This window comes from Cucurbita pepo, chromosome LG08 (assembly GCF_002806865.2).
Source record: "Cucurbita pepo subsp. pepo cultivar mu-cu-16 chromosome LG08, ASM280686v2, whole genome shotgun sequence".
Taxonomy (NCBI): domain Eukaryota; kingdom Viridiplantae; phylum Streptophyta; class Magnoliopsida; order Cucurbitales; family Cucurbitaceae; genus Cucurbita; species Cucurbita pepo.
Genome location: NC_036645.1, coordinates 132,314 through 148,554, shown reverse-complemented (window position 1 = coordinate 148,554; position 16,241 = coordinate 132,314). Strand labels below are relative to the sequence as shown.

At 38.1% G+C, this 16,241-nt stretch overlaps 5 protein-coding genes across 10 annotated transcripts in view; 1 reads left to right on the top strand and 4 right to left on the bottom strand.

Annotated features, from left to right (window-relative positions):
* Positions 1 to 739, bottom strand: part of LOC111801027 (CCR4-NOT transcription complex subunit 3-like) — a 17,938-nt gene extending 17,199 nt beyond the window's left edge. For 3 of the 5 annotated variants that reach the window (XR_002816070.1, XM_023684987.1, XM_023684986.1), the window contains exons 1-2: positions 392 to 739; positions 160 to 291 (exon numbers count right to left, since the gene is read on the bottom strand). Coding sequence is in view for 3 of the 5 variants with exons in the window: in XM_023684987.1 (XP_023540755.1) it covers positions 160 to 291; positions 392 to 484 (225 nt within the window). In the remaining 2 variants the exon portion in view is untranslated. The remainder of the gene's footprint in view (positions 1 to 159; positions 292 to 391) is intronic. The other 2 variants (XR_002816069.1, XM_023684985.1) reach the window with 1 other exon arrangement.
* Positions 740 to 805: 66 nt separating this feature from the next.
* LOC111801026 lies at positions 806 to 2,111 on the top strand. Its single transcript, XM_023684983.1, has 4 exons — positions 806 to 1,357; positions 1,440 to 1,586; positions 1,661 to 1,731; positions 1,805 to 2,111. The coding sequence occupies exons 1-4, from the start codon at positions 1,018 to 1,020 to the stop codon at positions 2,003 to 2,005; spliced, it is 759 nt and encodes a 252-aa protein (XP_023540751.1). The 5' UTR covers positions 806 to 1,017; the 3' UTR covers positions 2,006 to 2,111.
* A 713-nt stretch (positions 2,112 to 2,824) lies between these two features.
* On the bottom strand, positions 2,825 to 4,811 carry LOC111801025 (myb-related protein 2-like). 2 transcript variants are annotated; one of them, XM_023684981.1, is made up of 6 exons: positions 4,538 to 4,811; positions 4,363 to 4,439; positions 3,990 to 4,056; positions 3,799 to 3,925; positions 3,639 to 3,708; positions 2,825 to 3,492 (listed from the first exon to the last, which is right to left on the bottom strand). In XM_023684981.1, the coding sequence occupies exons 1-6, from the start codon at positions 4,758 to 4,760 to the stop codon at positions 2,908 to 2,910; spliced, it is 1,149 nt and encodes a 382-aa protein (XP_023540749.1). In that variant the 5' UTR covers positions 4,761 to 4,811; the 3' UTR covers positions 2,825 to 2,907. The 2 variants fall into 2 exon arrangements, with proteins under 2 accessions (XP_023540749.1, XP_023540750.1); XM_023684982.1 differs by having other exon boundaries at positions 3,799 to 3,907.
* A 2,831-nt stretch (positions 4,812 to 7,642) lies between these two features.
* Positions 7,643 to 10,401, bottom strand: LOC111800995 (thioredoxin-like 1-1, chloroplastic). Its single transcript, XM_023684943.1, has 4 exons — positions 9,821 to 10,401; positions 9,308 to 9,484; positions 9,052 to 9,216; positions 7,643 to 8,195 (listed from the first exon to the last, which is right to left on the bottom strand). The coding sequence occupies exons 1-4, from the start codon at positions 10,082 to 10,084 to the stop codon at positions 7,905 to 7,907; spliced, it is 897 nt and encodes a 298-aa protein (XP_023540711.1). The 5' UTR covers positions 10,085 to 10,401; the 3' UTR covers positions 7,643 to 7,904.
* Positions 10,402 to 11,626: 1,225 nt separating this feature from the next.
* Positions 11,627 to 16,105, bottom strand: LOC111800718 (cathepsin B-like protease 2). Its single transcript, XM_023684532.1, has 11 exons — positions 15,912 to 16,105; positions 15,061 to 15,114; positions 14,429 to 14,509; positions 14,127 to 14,283; positions 14,010 to 14,014; positions 13,852 to 13,926; positions 13,625 to 13,750; positions 13,259 to 13,477; positions 12,374 to 12,487; positions 12,236 to 12,271; positions 11,627 to 11,930 (listed from the first exon to the last, which is right to left on the bottom strand). The coding sequence occupies exons 1-11, from the start codon at positions 15,984 to 15,986 to the stop codon at positions 11,823 to 11,825; spliced, it is 1,050 nt and encodes a 349-aa protein (XP_023540300.1). The 5' UTR covers positions 15,987 to 16,105; the 3' UTR covers positions 11,627 to 11,822.
* Between the last annotated feature and the right edge of the window lie 136 nt (positions 16,106 to 16,241).

Sequence of the window (16,241 nt, the reverse complement as noted above, 5' to 3'; positions counted from 1 at the left end):
AAAAAAAAAAAAAAAAAAAAAAAAAAAAAAAAACAATCGCCGTTCTTGAGTCAATGTGCCACTGAAAGCTCACAGATACCACACTAACTTGAAGAACTAAGGACATAATAGAGAGAGAGAGAGAGAGAGAGAGAGAGAGAGAGAGAGAGAGAGAGAAACCTTCTTGTCCTTAATCTCACTGGACTGAATCCAGGTCTTAATTTGGTCCCTGTACCTCTGAAGCTTCTTTATCTCCTTCTTCAAATCCGCCTCGAACTTCTCCTTCTGATTGGAATTGTCGGTATCATAAACCTAGAAGTGAGGCACACAAGAAAAGGTAAGAAGACGGAGCTCCAAAATTAGACGCCCAGCTCCATTCCCGGAAGCGAGAGAGTGTGTGGTGAAAACGAACCTTGTTCCAAATGCTGTCAAAGACGTCAACCCCTTCTTGGACCTTCTTAAGAACCCGGTCAATCTCCCCTTGAAGCTTTCGACTCGCACCCATTGCGGAATCAGGGATGTAGATTTCAGGAATAAATCACCAAACAAAAAATAGAAACAGAAAAACACGGAGCTTGAGGATCAATACGGAAGAAGGGCCGAAGAACATCAGATTGCAATGGAAAAACAATCGGTAGCGAAGCCAAGACCCAAAAGACAGTATGTATAAATAATGGCGCCATCGCTTAGTCACTCCCCACCATACCTTTTCTCAATTTAATTTAACAAAATATAAATACTTATATTCAAAATAAATTAATCAAAATATTCTCAAAAAACAAAATTTCAATAATAACTTTAAAAAAAAAAAAAAAAAAAAAAAAATCATTCTTAGAACAATGTATTTCTAAAATCATATCTAGTAGACCAGTAGATATCGGGAGGGACAGAGATATCATAGCCTGCGCATGGATCCATTGGTAAAATGAAAGGATTCTTGATCCAAGAAGATGAGGTTTAGTATAAAAGAAAGGCAGATTGAGGCAAAGAGTTGGTAGGAAATTGATCAAACCCCATACCCCACAACTAGCATTCGCCATGTTCATGTTCAATCTTGACAATATCCATGAGTTTGTGGAGGCCGCCTCCGTGATATCCACCCAGGCTCCAACAGGCGTTCTCAAATTCTCACCGCAAATGTTCTCCATAATGGCCACCGCCCTCCCACCTTCCCCTCGCTCCGTTCTGGCGCTCCAAATCCGCCCTCAATTCTTCCGCTCATATACCTGCACCTCTCAACTTGAATACGCAGGGATTTTCTTGAACGATTTGCAATTCACTCTATATGAAATGGATTGCAATGGTTTTCCTGAATTGCTCTTCTCTTCTACAGAGCCAGATTGCGCGCACCTTACATTCCGTCCTCCAGCTTCAATTTGTTAGTACAATACAGTGTACCTTTTCTTGAGCCTTTGTTTCTTGGATTAATGACGCCTATACTTTCAAATGCTTGCTTTTAGACAATTGTCGGCTGTATAAGTTGCCACTCTGTCCTGGGACTGGGGAGATGGACATGGACCAAGAAATTAACTGCACAACCTTTGTTTCCATTCCCTCCGACTTCTTCCACGTTGTTTTGAACGTGTTCATGGATTGTTTTGACTATGGTAATCTACCATAACTCATATCTCAACTCCAGAAACCAATTGGTTTTAGTAAGTTGTTGTGGTCTTTGTGGCAGTTTTGGTTACTCTTACGGCCTCATTGGCGCGCTTCTGCAACGATGCAGGGGACATAGTTCTTATCGCTCAGGTGATGATTATATATTATGAATTGTGTTTTCTGGAATAACAGTATAATATTTGATTTGAATTGATTATTGCAGGAAAACCAATGCAGTATTGGAGGCGTTTCATCAGAACATCAAATTCAGTTTCAGATCAGTCTTAGTCCCTGGGTGTCTTTCCGTGAATTGGCACGTCGAGTGGAGAGGGTTTGGATATACAAGCCCAATACTTCTTCCTTTGGTATAATAGCTGCACCTGTTGGACTGTATTCTCGATTTTTGGCTTATGTTCCTGCTTAATCAATATGACAAAACTATTCGTGCTGTTTCCCATCCAAACCTCTTCTCTTTTACCACATCGTCCAATCCAATCTTTTCTCGTTGCAATATACAAGTTTTTCGATTATTTACGCTTAATCTGTTAGGAATTACGGATCTCCACAATCGTAACATATTGTCCACTTTGAGCATAAGCTCTCGTGTAGAGATGTATTCTTTACATTAGCCAATGTGGGACTCACTCCCAACGATCCTCAACAATCCTCCCCTCGGACAAAGTACACTATAAGCCTCCCCTGAAGCTTATAGAGCTCTCGAACATAATCAATAGAGTTTTGTAATCTAAAAACCCTTACCAAATGTCAAATTCATATACGCTTATTGGGATGTCATCGACCTACACTACTCTTTTGGACACGGTTATTGAGAGCCAACCTATGAGTCTAAATTTATAATTGGGACATCCTGGACATCCACCCATACGAGTACTACTGAGACATGAACCCTCCCATGTCATTTTTACCTACTGTGCCACCCAACCTTATATTTCAACATCCAACTCAAGGGATAGAGGTGGAACATTGGCTCACCTGTGCCACCCAATAATGTCTTGAAAAACTCATTCATAAAGGAAGATGCCTAAAATATTTGTTTTATAACGTAGCTTGACAATCTTGTGAAGAGTGATAGGTGATACACTATCTTGTTCGGTCACGTATAGTACTTGTCTTTTTCGTCTCTCACATGACCTGATGGGCACCACTCACGTGTCACCTTCTAGTTTGTGTCATATGAGTTATTTTTCCTCTACTCGAATTGTGTTTGTAGAACAAAAACCGGTACCGTCAAGATTTGTTAAAGTGCAGGTATGTAAGTCCCAATTTATATAAAGATGTGTATATTTAACAAGGACAACAAGTGAATCAACTAAAGCCATTGAGGTCAAACATCTTGCAAGTAGCAGAAGCCGCATGATCATTATTACTAAGTTGTTGATCCTCACCAGCATTCAAGTCCAAAAACGAAGCTGCCATTCTATATCTAAACGCCGTCTCACCCTCCTTTTTCTTACTCCCAAACGAGGGCGAATACCCATTATCCCCTTCCCCGCCCTTGTCCCCCTGCAGCAGCCCAATGCTCATGGACAGCCCATGATGGTCGGTGACGATGGCTTTCGGTCGGAGGGCGTGTTGGGAGTTATGGAGAAGGAGTTGTTGTTGTTGTTGTTGGTCCTTGGAGGCCTCGCAGGAGGTCAGGCAACTGTCCATGGAGCAGTCAGGGGGCTGCGTTTGTTGAGGACATAGCCTCTGAGTTTGTTGGAGCTCTGGAAACGCTGCGGTTAGGCATTGAGTGGAGACCTTGGAGACCAACTCCGAGAGCTGCACTTTTGCAGCTTCAAGACCCACTGACCCCAAGTCCTGCCTTCCTAGTGTCTCTTGTGCTTTCTCTAGCACTGTTTGAAGATACTTCCCTTGTGCTTCTATTCGCAGCTGCAAGTGCCGTTGTACCTATGTTTAAGTAAGGAATACATCTCAATTGGCACGAAGCCTTTTAAGGAAAACTCAAAGCAAAACCACTAGAACTTATACTCAAAGTGGACAATATGATACCATTCTTTAATACAATACAATACAATGAAGGTTGATTTAAGTACCTCGAGCTGCTCGTGCAGCCTTTTCTGGACTTCAATCTGCATCTGTATTGTTTCACTGATCTGAAGGCTTCTGGAGAAGGGAGTAAATAATTATAACAAGAACTAAGCTGCATGCATTTGTGTACGTTAAAATAAGGGTATTCCGAAAGTGGGCGCGTACTTGTTGGGGTGGGAGGAGGGCTGTGGGGCGACCACTATGTTGTTGGTGCGGGGTGTTCCATTTGCCTCCGCCGCCAGTCTTTGATCGCCGTAAACAGCCGCCACTGTCCCTACACGCCAACCCATATCTACTTCAACTCAGTTCATAAATTAAAACCACAAATAATATAATATAATCATTCTGTTCCTTACCAGTTTTGTTGCTTCCATTTCCTCCACCATTTGCTTGTCCATGTACATTCTTACTCAGCCTGTATTTCTGCATCCCAAAAACCCCCCATCAATCTTAAATCCCCATTCAATTCAAATAACCACTTTTCAACCACAAATTACTACAAATATTATACCACGATGACATGAAAAACCCGATTAACCCAACCTAATTCACCATTTGAGTTGGGTTAATCAAATGTGATTATTTGAACAAACTAATTCACTACTATCTGGGTTGAGTTGGGTTAAAATAAAAGTGAGTGGAACGAATCAAACCCAAAAAATTTTATAGTTGGATTGAGCGAATAAGTGGGTCGAGTAAATAATTAAAAAGTAGTATAATATATTGTACCTGGAGATGGCTTTTCAAGTGGTACAAGGTAAGGCCAGGAATGCCCATGATTTTCATGACAGTTTTAGGAGTGGCCTCTGCAGAGAGAGAGAGAGAGAGAGAGAGGATGCAATGAAATGAGTGGAAAAGGAGAAGAGTAATTAAGAATGAAATGAAATGAAGTGGGCGTGCTCACTGTCAGCCCCTCCAAGCTGGTTGACAGCTTCAACAAAGCGATCGTGCAGGTCAGGAGTCCATTTAAGCCTGGGCTTGGCATCGGTGGAAAGAACAAGGCCTGATGAATCTCCAGCTCCAGCAGCAGCATTCCCAGGTTGAAGAAACAAATGGGTGTCAGAGGAATGGATGCTCTTCCCTCTATTATGCTGATGATGCTGCTGCTGATGATGATGGTGGTACATTATTATTATTATTATTATTCTAAGCTTGTGAGATCAAATGGGTGGGGGAAGGGAGGAAGGGAGGGCTTATAAACAAATTTGGTCACACAAACAGCGGAGGCCTTCCGTTCATTTGGTGCCAGAATCGATCCCATTTCAGAAAGCAAAAACAAAATTCTTGTTCCATGGAGGGAATAATTTGGAATTGGAATCTTATTCCAACGAATCTTTTTTCTTCTTTTAAGGCCGAATAATCCTCTGTCCCTTTCGCCCCCTCAAGGCTTCGAACCCCCCACTTCCTTCCCATCCAACCCGACCCGACCCAACCCAACATTCTCTTCTAAATATCCTATTCTCTTCTTTCCACTTCTCTCCCATGCCCATGTTTAAACTCGACCTACCTATAATATAATTGACTTATGGGGTCAGTTCTTGATAAGCATGCTCAAACGAGCACGGAAGACCAATGACGTCTCAAGACTTAGAATAGTATCACGAACCCAAGGTGATGAGATGAAATGCGACGTTATATTTGAAGGACCTTGGATTAGAGTAGGGATGAGTCGAGCTGAAAGACTTAACCTAGAGTAAAAACAAGTCGGCTATCATTGCAATCAAGTGAACATACATGCATGTATGTGCAGCATATATGGCTGAATAAGACTTAGTTTTCGATCCTCATCTAAAGTCAATTATAATGAGGGTTGTAACATACCATTTTAATAAACTCTTAATCAAAACCCAAAAGTTGTTACTACAAGAAATGGAGACAAAATTTTATATTTATGATGTTGTTGTTCCAAAAATTTAGGAAGACAAAATTGTAGTCCAACCCTTTTTATACCTATATATTGTATTTTAAGACAAGAAGCTGAAGAAGATAGATTATAATTTAGGGTAAGTTAAGAAAACGTCACCACAAATAGAATATGATACGAAATGAATAAGGACGGAACAACAAGTCCTAGTATGATACCATGTCAAATCACTAGTGGACCAAAAGGTTAAGATATGAATTAGGGTAAGTAGGAACCGAAGTAGAGGGCGGGCCGAACACGAGGCGATGAGAAGTAGAGCATGGTCGGAGAATTTAGAAGAAGATTCGGAAGAAGGTAGGCCAAAAGGACCCAAAACTAGGAGTGTAAGGTTAGATCAGATACATATGAGAGAAAGAAAGGAACAAAGGAATTGGTTCTGTTTTGTCTGCTTCACTAAGTTTGGTACTTATTCAGTCCAAAAAGAAGAAGAAAAAAAAGTAATTAATTGAAAAATTATATTTTTGATAATGAAATAATAACCCAATATGGTAATGAATAAGATTCTGATCCCTCGGGAATTAAACGCAACGTTTCTGGCTAAATATGCCCATCTATCCCCAAAACTAAGCTAATGCCTAATTATGAAAGATATGTATTAATTATGTTCATATATATATATATACACACACATAGAGGAACCTAAGAATTTTTGGCTTTAGAGTTGAAAAGCAGGGAATTCCTAAACAGTAAGGTGGTGGTGGCATGTGGATAGGGAATATATACACAAACAAAGGTTAAGGGATTTGGTGCCCTTTTTATGACTTCCTTCTTTAACTTTTCACTTCTTTCTTCACAACAAGATCAATTTCCATATTCCAAATTATCTAACCCTAACCCCAACTCGGTTTAATTCATATCACCCTGGTTGAGTCATTTACGATAAAGTTCGAGCCTGTATTCCAAATCATCTCTAACTCTAACTCTAATCCACCATCAATTTCATACATATCAGGATCGTTTCCATTTTGATTGAGTCATTTATGATAGAGTTCGCGCATGTATTCCAGATCAAACTCTAACCCATTCATTTCATCGTATACATATCATTACATCCCTGTTATATATATATATATCTTATTCGATAATATGCATGCATGACCGACACGAGGGTATCGTAACATAGACATAGGGCATGGATGAGGGCAACGTCGTGGAGAAAGAAAGCGAGAAATGACCACGGAATGGTATTCGTTGTGGAAAAGTGTTGTGAAAATGGTATTATATTCGTTGAGAATGAGAACAAGAGATGATCATAAGAAATATGTTTTTATAGGGTCAGATTCTGCAAGTCAAGAACTTATATATTCTTCTCTCGTTAATGCCACAAAAAATGGGTTCTTTCCCACCTTTCTTTTCCTTTGCTTTTTATTTATACTAATTAATTAATTAACAATTAATTTACCCTATCTCCAAATTATAATTATATTATATAGTTTTATTTTTCTGCAACTCCCAACCCAGTCAACATGTCATTTTCAGGCATATATTCGCATACCATTTTCATATATTAGTTGGCACCCAAACCGATCTCCATCAGAATATATTTCTGTGGAAAATAAATGCTAATGTAACCCTAATTTCAATGTACATTTATTTCAAAAATTCCAACCATATATTAGTAATAATGTCTCCTACACATTTCCCTATATGATTCTATGCATATTTAAAGCTATATTATAAAATAATGAAACTAAATTTTGTTATAACTACCATGATAATTAACGTGTCACGAGTATACGTTATTCAACTAATAAAGGTATTCAAATTAATGTTACGTATCCGTGATGTGATACGTTAATTTGTCGAAAACTTGTACTATTCAACTTTTGCTTTCTACGGAAAGAGAAAACGGACATATTCTTGGAAAAGACATTTTTCTTTTCATTTATAAACGCTTTGAAATGTAAACCAAAATTTTCCTTTTCTATGACCAATCCAATCCAAACAAAATGGATGAGATTGAGTAACATTTATGGCTGGTTTGATTATGGAAATGGGCTTGAATCAAAGATTGGAATGCATGCATGAATTTAAAAACATTCCACTCCAATTCGCATTATACGATGGTGGTTAAAGAAGTTGATATCATTGAATCATATGAGTGGTACTCATAAGTTTCTTGATTATTTGAGTAATTACAATCTTTCACAAGCTCTGTATTCATAACTTTGCAGAGAAGGTTTATACAACCGTGGAGAGACAACGGGTAAGACTATATATGTATAAATATTAATCACACAGCAGAGGTAGGGATCCAAGCCAAAAAAGAAAACCCTACAAATTTGGTGCATCTATTTTATCTTTACAGGCAAGAAGAGCACAGGTATTAAGGATAGGATAGGATGCTTCATCCCACATAGGCATTGCCCTTGGAGGTTTGAGCAGCAGACTTCAGGATGGTTGAGGGTAGAGGAAGACGCGATGGCTCTGATTCTGATATTTTTACACTTCCAGCATGGGCACGGGCATGGATGGTGATGGGGATAGGGACCTCTTCTGCTGCTTTTGGGGTGTAGTTGAAACAGAGTTCTCTGTTAGCGGCAAGTGCCATGAGTTCTTTCTCCTCCAACCCTCGGGTCGGGCCGAGGCTGCATCGGTCTGTGTTGTGCTTGGCTAATGCATCCTTGAATTTCTTCATCTGTCATACCAAACCAATTTTTTATCACTCTACCATCTACAATAACACGTAAACTAGTAGAGACAAAGCACACATTTGATACTCATGAGGCAGATGTAGAAGAGACATAGAGACGTCTGTACTATTTCCATCTCCATCCCCGCAAAATTCTCATTAGGGATGGGAAACATAATCTCTGTCATAGGCCCCATTTAATCAAGAGGGAGAAATATCTCTCCCTCCCTCCCCCATTCTATGTTTAAGCGGAGATTCTCTACCGGGCCGGTTAAATGGACATCTCTTGGCAAATAAACCACAATAGGAGATTTGATACTTAAAGCACAAACATATCTACTTCGACTAAAATTATAACAACCTAAACCCATCAGATATCGTCCGCTTTGGCCCGTTAGCCTCACGGCTTTAAACTGCGTATGCTAGGGAGAGGTTTCCACACCTTTATAAATAATGTTTCGTTCCTCTCTCCAACCGATGTAGGATCTCACAATCCACCCCCTTTCGGGACCCACCGTTCTCGCTGGCGCACCATCTAGTGTCTGGCTCTAATACCATTTGTAACAACCTAAACTCACCGCTAATAGATATTGTCCGCTTTGGCCCATTACGTATCGCCGTCAACCTCACAGTTTTAAAACGCGTCTGCTAGGAGAGGTTTCCACACCCTTATAAAGAATGTTTTGTTTCCCACTCCAACCGACGTGGGATCTCACTTCTGATTAAATGACAATTAAAATGGAAATAAAGGAATAGCATGCTTCTATAAAAGAATGTACAGCCACAATCAATATTATGAATGATAATGATAGGATAACATTACAAAAGCAGAAGAGTTCCAATGTATTTAAAGATTTGTTACCGTTGCATTAGTACAGCTAAAGCTGCAAACACGACCCTGAGCACCTCTGTAGAAGCGAAAGAAGGGCAACACATGCACACCAAGACTATAACACATAGATTTGTGCTCTTCATAGTTCACTTGCAAAAATTGGATTTCTGGATTCATCTCAGCAAATTGGCATATCTGCAGAGGATAGATATACGAACCTTTTCAAGACTTGTAAAACTTGGAACATACACATTGTTCTTTCTACACAATAAAGCATAAAGGAGACCTTTGGGTGAAGAGCTTTGCAGCCACCACAACCAGGGGAGAAGAAATCCACAATAACAAGCTTGTCCCCGGCATTTAAAAGAGAATCCACAAGCTCCTGTGCACTGCTCACCTCTTTCATATTAGCTTCTAACCCCTTTTCCCACCATTTCTGAGCTTTTGGAGTTCGAAACCCACTCTATTAAACACCAACACAAGAGTTAACAAACAAAATGGACAATAGATTACGGACATAATCAAGTGCTAATCAAGGATAAGCAAACATAGGGATACAGTAACTAGTTCTGTTCATAGTAACCCAGATCACAAACAACAAGACACAGCTAAGTTTCCCATTCAGAATCCAATAAAATGAAACACAGAGAACCTAATGAGACAAATAAATTTATAAAGAAAATCCAACGAGGGGAAACATATAATAAAATGACAGAAAAAGCTGAATGTTAGAAACAAAAACCTTAATATCATAGGAAAGGGAAAAAAACACAAGGATGTGAAGAATACAGGTACCAACATGGGATATCGTCGAAGACCGTGTAGGAGAAGTAGAATTCCTGGAGATGCCCTTAGCTTCTCTAAACTCAATTCTTCCGCCATAGGAGTCACGGCTCGAAAAAGACAGCGAAGCGGATGGTAATTTCAGAGAAAGCCGTTTCCAAGTCGAGGGATTCGAAGAAGAAATGACAGATTTAAGGCCATAAATCGGCGGAGGAAGATGGTGAGGAGAAAAGGAAGGGCGGGAGGGGGAAAAACTGATCTTGCTGAGAGCGTCGGCCATTAAAATCGAGGACAAATCTCTTGAAATCGCTTGGATTGAAGAGGGTAAGAGGAATTGGGAAGTGGGGTTGGTGGGAAATTGTGGGAAATTGAAGTGGGGATAAGATGATTGTATAGGATATTGAAGAACGAGATGATCGGGATCGAAAAGGGGGCGTTGTCATGAATTGAAGAAGACGAGGGGGAAGGGAGGCGAGGCGTTTGTAGGGGAAGGAATGGGAATGAAAGGCGGAGCGGTTGGGCGAACAACAACGAGGATTGTGGGGAATTGCGAGTGGATAAGAGGCGCACGCAACGTCGCATTGATTTCGGGTTTTGTGGTCACAAAAAGTGAAAGTGCAGACGAAGCCATTGACCACATCTATATATTCCTTGCCTCTAAAATTCAAACTTTCTTTGAAAAAAATCATGCTTTAGTCAATCAAGCTTAAATTAACCAGTATTTTTATACTTAAATTCATGTTATATCCTCTAAAATTGTCATAAATTTTGCCATTCATGCTCACATTCAATATATATCCTAAAGCAGCTTTCATTTACAAGAAACACCACATGGAGGATCAAGCAAAGAATCGCCAAGAGATATTTCAAGATTCTACAAAATGAACATTCAACGTTAAAATTACACTAGAGATTGCAACACTACTAGTCAATTATATTTGAAAGCAGCATCTATCGGAGATGTGATTTTGGTAAAGGTATCAATTTACGTTTGAATGTGCACGTGTTCAGTATTGTTATTATAATTTTTTTTTCAGTTATTAGTCGGCTAGATGTGGGTCTCAATTTACTTTAAGGTGTCGAGTTTATTTAGGAGTCCATGTGGCGAAGTAGATAGAGTAAGTGAGTATAAGACATAAATGGAATACTTGATAGTTTGGCTGGTTAGGTCAAGCTTTAGGAGGTGGCATGTCTGCCACTAAGAGCTTGAAGGGCGGATATTTGAGGAAGTTAAAGTTGGTCAATGATTGGGTTAGCCGATTGTTTAGTCCACACACGTGTACATTTCTTTTACAATCGTTAAGGTAGTGTGTTGCAATAAGCCAGCTCATTGAGTGTACATTTGGCTATGTATGGTGAGAGGGCCATTCTTAGCCTATTATTGAATTCTCTGTCCTTTTGTTTTCTTTCTTTCCTCTCACCAATTATATGAATTATTTTGGGGGAATAAAGGTGGTTTGGATTTGAAATAACCATGTTTTGAAATCTATATTGACTTTGAGAGGATTAAAGTCAACTTTCAAAACGGTTACGTAACAAAAATTAATTTTTATCATTCTTATGAAAGTTGGACAGAATTTGAGATTATAATTCGACTTTCATATGAATCAAAGTATTCGAATTTCGAAACATCCCCTCATTTTAATGGCATAAAAGTGATGTGTGTAGAGACGGTGTGTATGGAACCTCGGTTTCTCTGTATAGAAGTGATGCATACAAATTTACTTTACTCTATGTAGGATTGGGTTCTAATACTGTCAACTTTAAAAGAACGGAAACCTTCCTAATCCAATCTGCTCAAGTGTAATGTAAAAGGCCATCATTTTCCAAGAATATTAACACTTTATTTTCTTAATAATCCCTTTCCAGACATCATCTTACCATTTGTTTAAGGTACAACACAGCAAATCATAAACCAACCTAATATGCATAAATAGTTCTGACCCGAGAGCAAGACACATAAATCAAACATATCTTTGGTTGAGCAAATACTTGAGTGAGAAACAGCAGCATGTGGCTCATATGGAAGCCTCCCTGGCGATGTTCCTAGGTGAGGGCAAACCAGCAACAACATCTTCCTCAATCCCACACTCGTTTGTTCCTCTTTTTATCTTGAAGTAGCCATCCTAGAAGTTTAAATTTAAATGCATTGCAGTCAGGACAGAAGAAAGAAAGTACATTCAGTACATGTACTTTACTTTTAGTAAAAGGAACTTTGATCTTTAGTTTTTATGTTCCAATAAATGCTTTCTCATAGGGGGAGTCTCTTGAGTGTTATTTTTTTTATTACTACTATGAACTAAACATAATGATTTTGAGTGAGAGATGGTCTGACTCTAGCAAAAGTGTTTTTAGTTATGTCGAAAGCACTTCCAAATGTAACCATAGGGCAACAAAATCTAAAGGTACACAAAATGTAATGAAAACTTACATCACCCCAGCCTCTGTTCCACTGATTTGCCAAAAGCTGCGACAACAAAATGAAGGTGATTAACATAATATATCAACAAAATTGGCGGATACAACCTTGCCATTTAGAAGATAAGAATAGAGAAAGGTATAAGCAGACCCAATAATCCTCTCCATCATCTGATGTTCCCCATCCAATAAGCTTCACAGCATGCCCTCCCAACTCATCACCAGTAATATGTTTGTAAACCCCAGATTTGTAATGAGCAAAATCCTGTAAATCGGTATAAACATTACTTTTACAACTAGAAGCAAGGTAAGAAGATTTCTACTAATGAAACATGTTAAGGTTATTTTCACGTAACTCTCAAGAAATGAACACAATCACTAAAAATTCCTGATTATTTGGCTGGACGCCTAGAACTAACTTTCCAATTTTGAGGGTGTCCATAGTAAAGCAATTACTAAAAATTAGTTGTTCTGTAATACAATGATCTTCATTCTTTGAAAAAATCAGTCGTAAGCTTTTGGGAGGATGGTTCCATGAATTGTCACAATTTTGTTTTTCAACTTTTATTCTTTATACGAGAGTAACATACAGTCCTGGTATAGAAAAGATTAGGCGTTTGTTAAGTAAATTTCTTAGATCATACAGTTCTAGTACGATACTTAAAAAAATGTAACGTATAAGTAATGGCACGCAAAATGTTGCAATGACAAGAGCAATGATTTTGAATACTCAACTTGAAAACACTTCCTATATTTGTAAAAATAATTTAGTATTAAAAGAAGGCCATGCATATAAAAGTAAAGAGTACATTGACTATTCTTAATTCTAGCATAAGTAACATGTTATTTGGACGTCTAATAAATTATGGCCCTCTAATGATAGTTTAAATTGTTATTGCTATCAGACTGCTTGATCCTCTAGCTAATATGTATACTTTTGCTTTAAGTAGGGCGGCAGAAAAGATATAAACTACAAGAAATTTATCCTAATGTTTGAGCACATTTAACCGAGCGCAAAGCAAGATATTTCGCTTACCTCATACACCGTGAAGTCAACCTCAACTGGTCCATTTTTATAAACTTCGGCCATGATATCATAGGGATCCTTTTTAATCCTGTAAGCATTAACACCATAGTGCTTTGATTTTCTCCAAATCTGGTTTTTATCTACACAATGCCTGACACATTTAGGAGTACTATATGCTGGTTCACAACCAGGGTGGGAACAACCATCGGTGTCAAAATATGGATCACACTGCAAGGTTTCAGATAGTTATTTAAAGCGTTCATCAACAGCAAAAGGACAGAATTTAAGAGCCATATGTTAAGCAGTAACAATAAAATCCCACATGAAGAACCTTAAATTATACATGGAGCGTCATTCTCTAATTAGCTACATTACCTCTTCGGTAACAACTCCGTGACGAACAAAGTATCGCCATGCAGAAATTGGGTATCCTCCATCACAGCCGTCACCACACATGAAGCCACAGCAGGCCAAAAGATCGTTAACAGACAGAGAAATATTCTGAAACAAATATTATATTTAATTACCAATAAATAGGGAAAGAAATTTGGTTAATTGAACATTAATACTAGTGAACAAGAATATAAGGGTAGTCGGCAAACCATGTTATAATGAATGCAAAAGCGATCTGAAAGTGACTCAACAGCAGCAAATGCCCAGCAAGAACCACAGTGCCCCTAAAACGTAAAGGCAGGCTGAGAATTTTCATAAATCATAATACAGAAAAGGAAGATTATTGAAATTAATGGGAAATAATTACCTGATCTTTATGAGGATATTTTCCAGCATTTGACATTCACGGAAGGAAAAGCATCAGCATGTTTTTGTTTAAAAATAATCTGTATCTTATATCAGTAAATTGAGATGAGTAATTGACCTAGAATGGTTCCAATGGTGATACACTGAGGCCAAGCTTCTCTAGCATCAAAACTTTTTGGCAACTTTAAAGACTTGGGATGGGATAAAACAGGGGTACTCTTTAAATCCTTCTCCGGAGTTTGTTTGACACCAAGAATGTGCTTGAATTGGCTAACCTGCACAAGAAACAATGGCGTGAAAACATCAATAAAAGAGTTCTTACAAGAATTAAAAGTAGAAAAAGCTTTGGACGTTCAGAAAAAAAAAAAATCAAATTCCATCCATCAATAGTAGAATAATATTAAGCAAGTAGAAACTTACAGAATAGTTCGAAAAACTTGGGTTCATGGCAGCTTTCCAGCCAGCGTGTGGGTGTTTGTTTACGTGCCGAACGATGGACTCCTGCAAGACATCATATAAACTATTAGAGGAGTTCTTTTTTACAAATATAAAAATTTGAAAAAATGAAAAAAAAAAAAAAAAGAAGTATTCATATGGGTTACAGTTCAGGTTAGAGATGCTTCGCATTAATTAAAAAGGTTCTTGATAACTCAACCTAAACAAATTAAATAGATCCAGTTACAAAAATAAAGTGGCTGATTATGATTTTTATTTTATTAGTATAAGACATCAATATGAAAATTAAGATTAATATTCACCTTCAGATGAGGTAGTACAATAGAAATATCATTAACCAGTAAAGTTTTATGAAACGATAAGTTCAAACAAATATGTACTCAGATGTTCACTAGTTAGAAAACTTGTCAAGAAACACAAGTGTATCGAGGTGCAGTGTTCGGGTTAATCGATTTAACACTAAGAAACTAAGTGAAATTTCTATTTAAATGGTTATGCATCTTTTCTGCTCAATCAAACCGATCAAAAGTCATTGTCAATGAATTGGGTTAAGCAGTAGAGGGGATGGGAACTATCCTTGACCATAACAGTAGTACCTGAAGAATATCAGCGTTGAGTTTGAACTTTAGAACTTGTTCCCCCGCATAGACCTGCTATCAACAGAGCATTCAATATATTGAATAACAACTGAAAAGGGATCGGATAGGATTTCTTAATAAGAATGAACACTTACACAGTATCTTTTCATGAAATGAGCTGAAATGGCTAAAAATCAACATTTTACGGAAATTATTACATACTGCCCAAATCCAATAATTTTTGGAGATTATGGGAAAAAACATATGTAGCACAGTTCTTCATGAAATTGCAAGGTTGTGAAATTCTTTAGTAAACGCTCCCATATGTATTGGCAGATCAAGTGTTCTTCATTCTCCGTTAGAAGGAAATTGCATAAATATTCGTGTATGATAGATTTATTTTCACAGAAAAGGATTAATCAACTGAAATCCACTATTTAGCATGGGTCCTCTTGGATCCATAGGTTTTTGGTTGAGGGTTGTTGAAAGGTGGAATCCCACAAAAATATATATATACAGAGTTGAAGACAAGTAATGGTTAAGCATTAAAAGACCCTTCTCAATTAAAATTATAATTGCGATTTATGATGTAAACCGCACAACATAATTACTGTTATCCAAATCTAATTCTAGAATTTATCAATAAATTTACAACTTCTTTCGCGATTTAAACTAGATTATGGGTACACTAGAATACGATCACCAACAAGCTGCAGATCGTCAAACTAATTTACGTATAATTGGAAACCAAGAGAAGACAGGAAAGAGGTCAAAGTATCAGCCAAGTTGAAGAGCTACAGACCAAAGCTGAGATGCTAAATCTAAAAATATATAGATATACAAAGTAAAAGGAAAAAGTGTAAAAGGACCTGATGATGATGGAGGAAGCAGAAGGAGACCAAAAATAGCAAGGAAAGGGAGGAATGGAAGTAAGATGATGCCATGTCCTTGCTATTTTGGAAGGCAGAATCAGAGGGTGAAGGAGAAACAGAGGCGATGAAGAAGAAGGAGGGACTGAGGAGGAGGAAGGGGTGAGTTCCAAGCTAATATTTGGGGAGAAGGACCAATCCGAAGTTTCCGTTTGGTTTAACGCCTGAGCTAACGTCATCCATGTTCCTTTCTCGGTCTTCACAATTATCTTCATTCCGCACTTCGAGATAAACATAAAATAATATATTTTTAGGGGACTTTTTAATAGG

What these genes read in the sequence shown, in the direction of transcription:
- LOC111801026 (XM_023684983.1), top strand. Translation starts at nt 1,018, where the DNA reads ATGTTCATGTTCAATCTTGACAATATCCATGAGTTTGTGGAGGCCGCC. An exon ending in CCGTCCTCCAGCTTCAATTT is followed by an intron (nt 1,358 to 1,439) that starts GTTAGTACAATA and finishes GCTTGCTTTTAG; the next exon opens with ACAATTGTCGGCTGTATAAG. An exon ending in CATGGATTGTTTTGACTATG is followed by an intron (nt 1,587 to 1,660) that starts GTAATCTACCAT and finishes TCTTTGTGGCAG; the next exon opens with TTTTGGTTACTCTTACGGCC.
- LOC111801025 (XM_023684981.1), bottom strand. Translation starts at nt 4,760, where the DNA reads ATGTACCACCATCATCATCAGCAGCAGCATCATCAGCATAATAGAGGG. An exon ending in AAATGGAAGCAACAAAACTG is followed by an intron (nt 3,926 to 3,989) that starts GTAAGGAACAGA and finishes GAGTTGAAGTAG; the next exon opens with ATATGGGTTGGCGTGTAGGG. An exon ending in CCCTCCTCCCACCCCAACAA is followed by an intron (nt 3,709 to 3,798) that starts GTACGCGCCCAC and finishes TCCCTTCTCCAG; the next exon opens with AAGCCTTCAGATCAGTGAAA.
- LOC111800995 (XM_023684943.1), bottom strand. Translation starts at nt 10,084, where the DNA reads ATGGCCGACGCTCTCAGCAAGATCAGTTTTTCCCCCTCCCGCCCTTCC. An exon ending in GGTCTTCGACGATATCCCAT is followed by an intron (nt 9,485 to 9,820) that starts GTTGGTACCTGT and finishes GGTGTTTAATAG; the next exon opens with AGTGGGTTTCGAACTCCAAA. An exon ending in GCAAAGCTCTTCACCCAAAG is followed by an intron (nt 9,217 to 9,307) that starts GTCTCCTTTATG and finishes TATCCTCTGCAG; the next exon opens with ATATGCCAATTTGCTGAGAT.
- LOC111800718 (XM_023684532.1), bottom strand. Translation starts at nt 15,986, where the DNA reads ATGGCATCATCTTACTTCCATTCCTCCCTTTCCTTGCTATTTTTGGTC. An exon ending in GCTTCCTCCATCATCATCAG is followed by an intron (nt 15,115 to 15,911) that starts GTCCTTTTACAC and finishes TGTTGATAGCAG; the next exon opens with GTCTATGCGGGGGAACAAGT. An exon ending in TTTGCATTCATTATAACATG is followed by an intron (nt 13,751 to 13,851) that starts GTTTGCCGACTA and finishes TATTTGTTTCAG; the next exon opens with AATATTTCTCTGTCTGTTAA.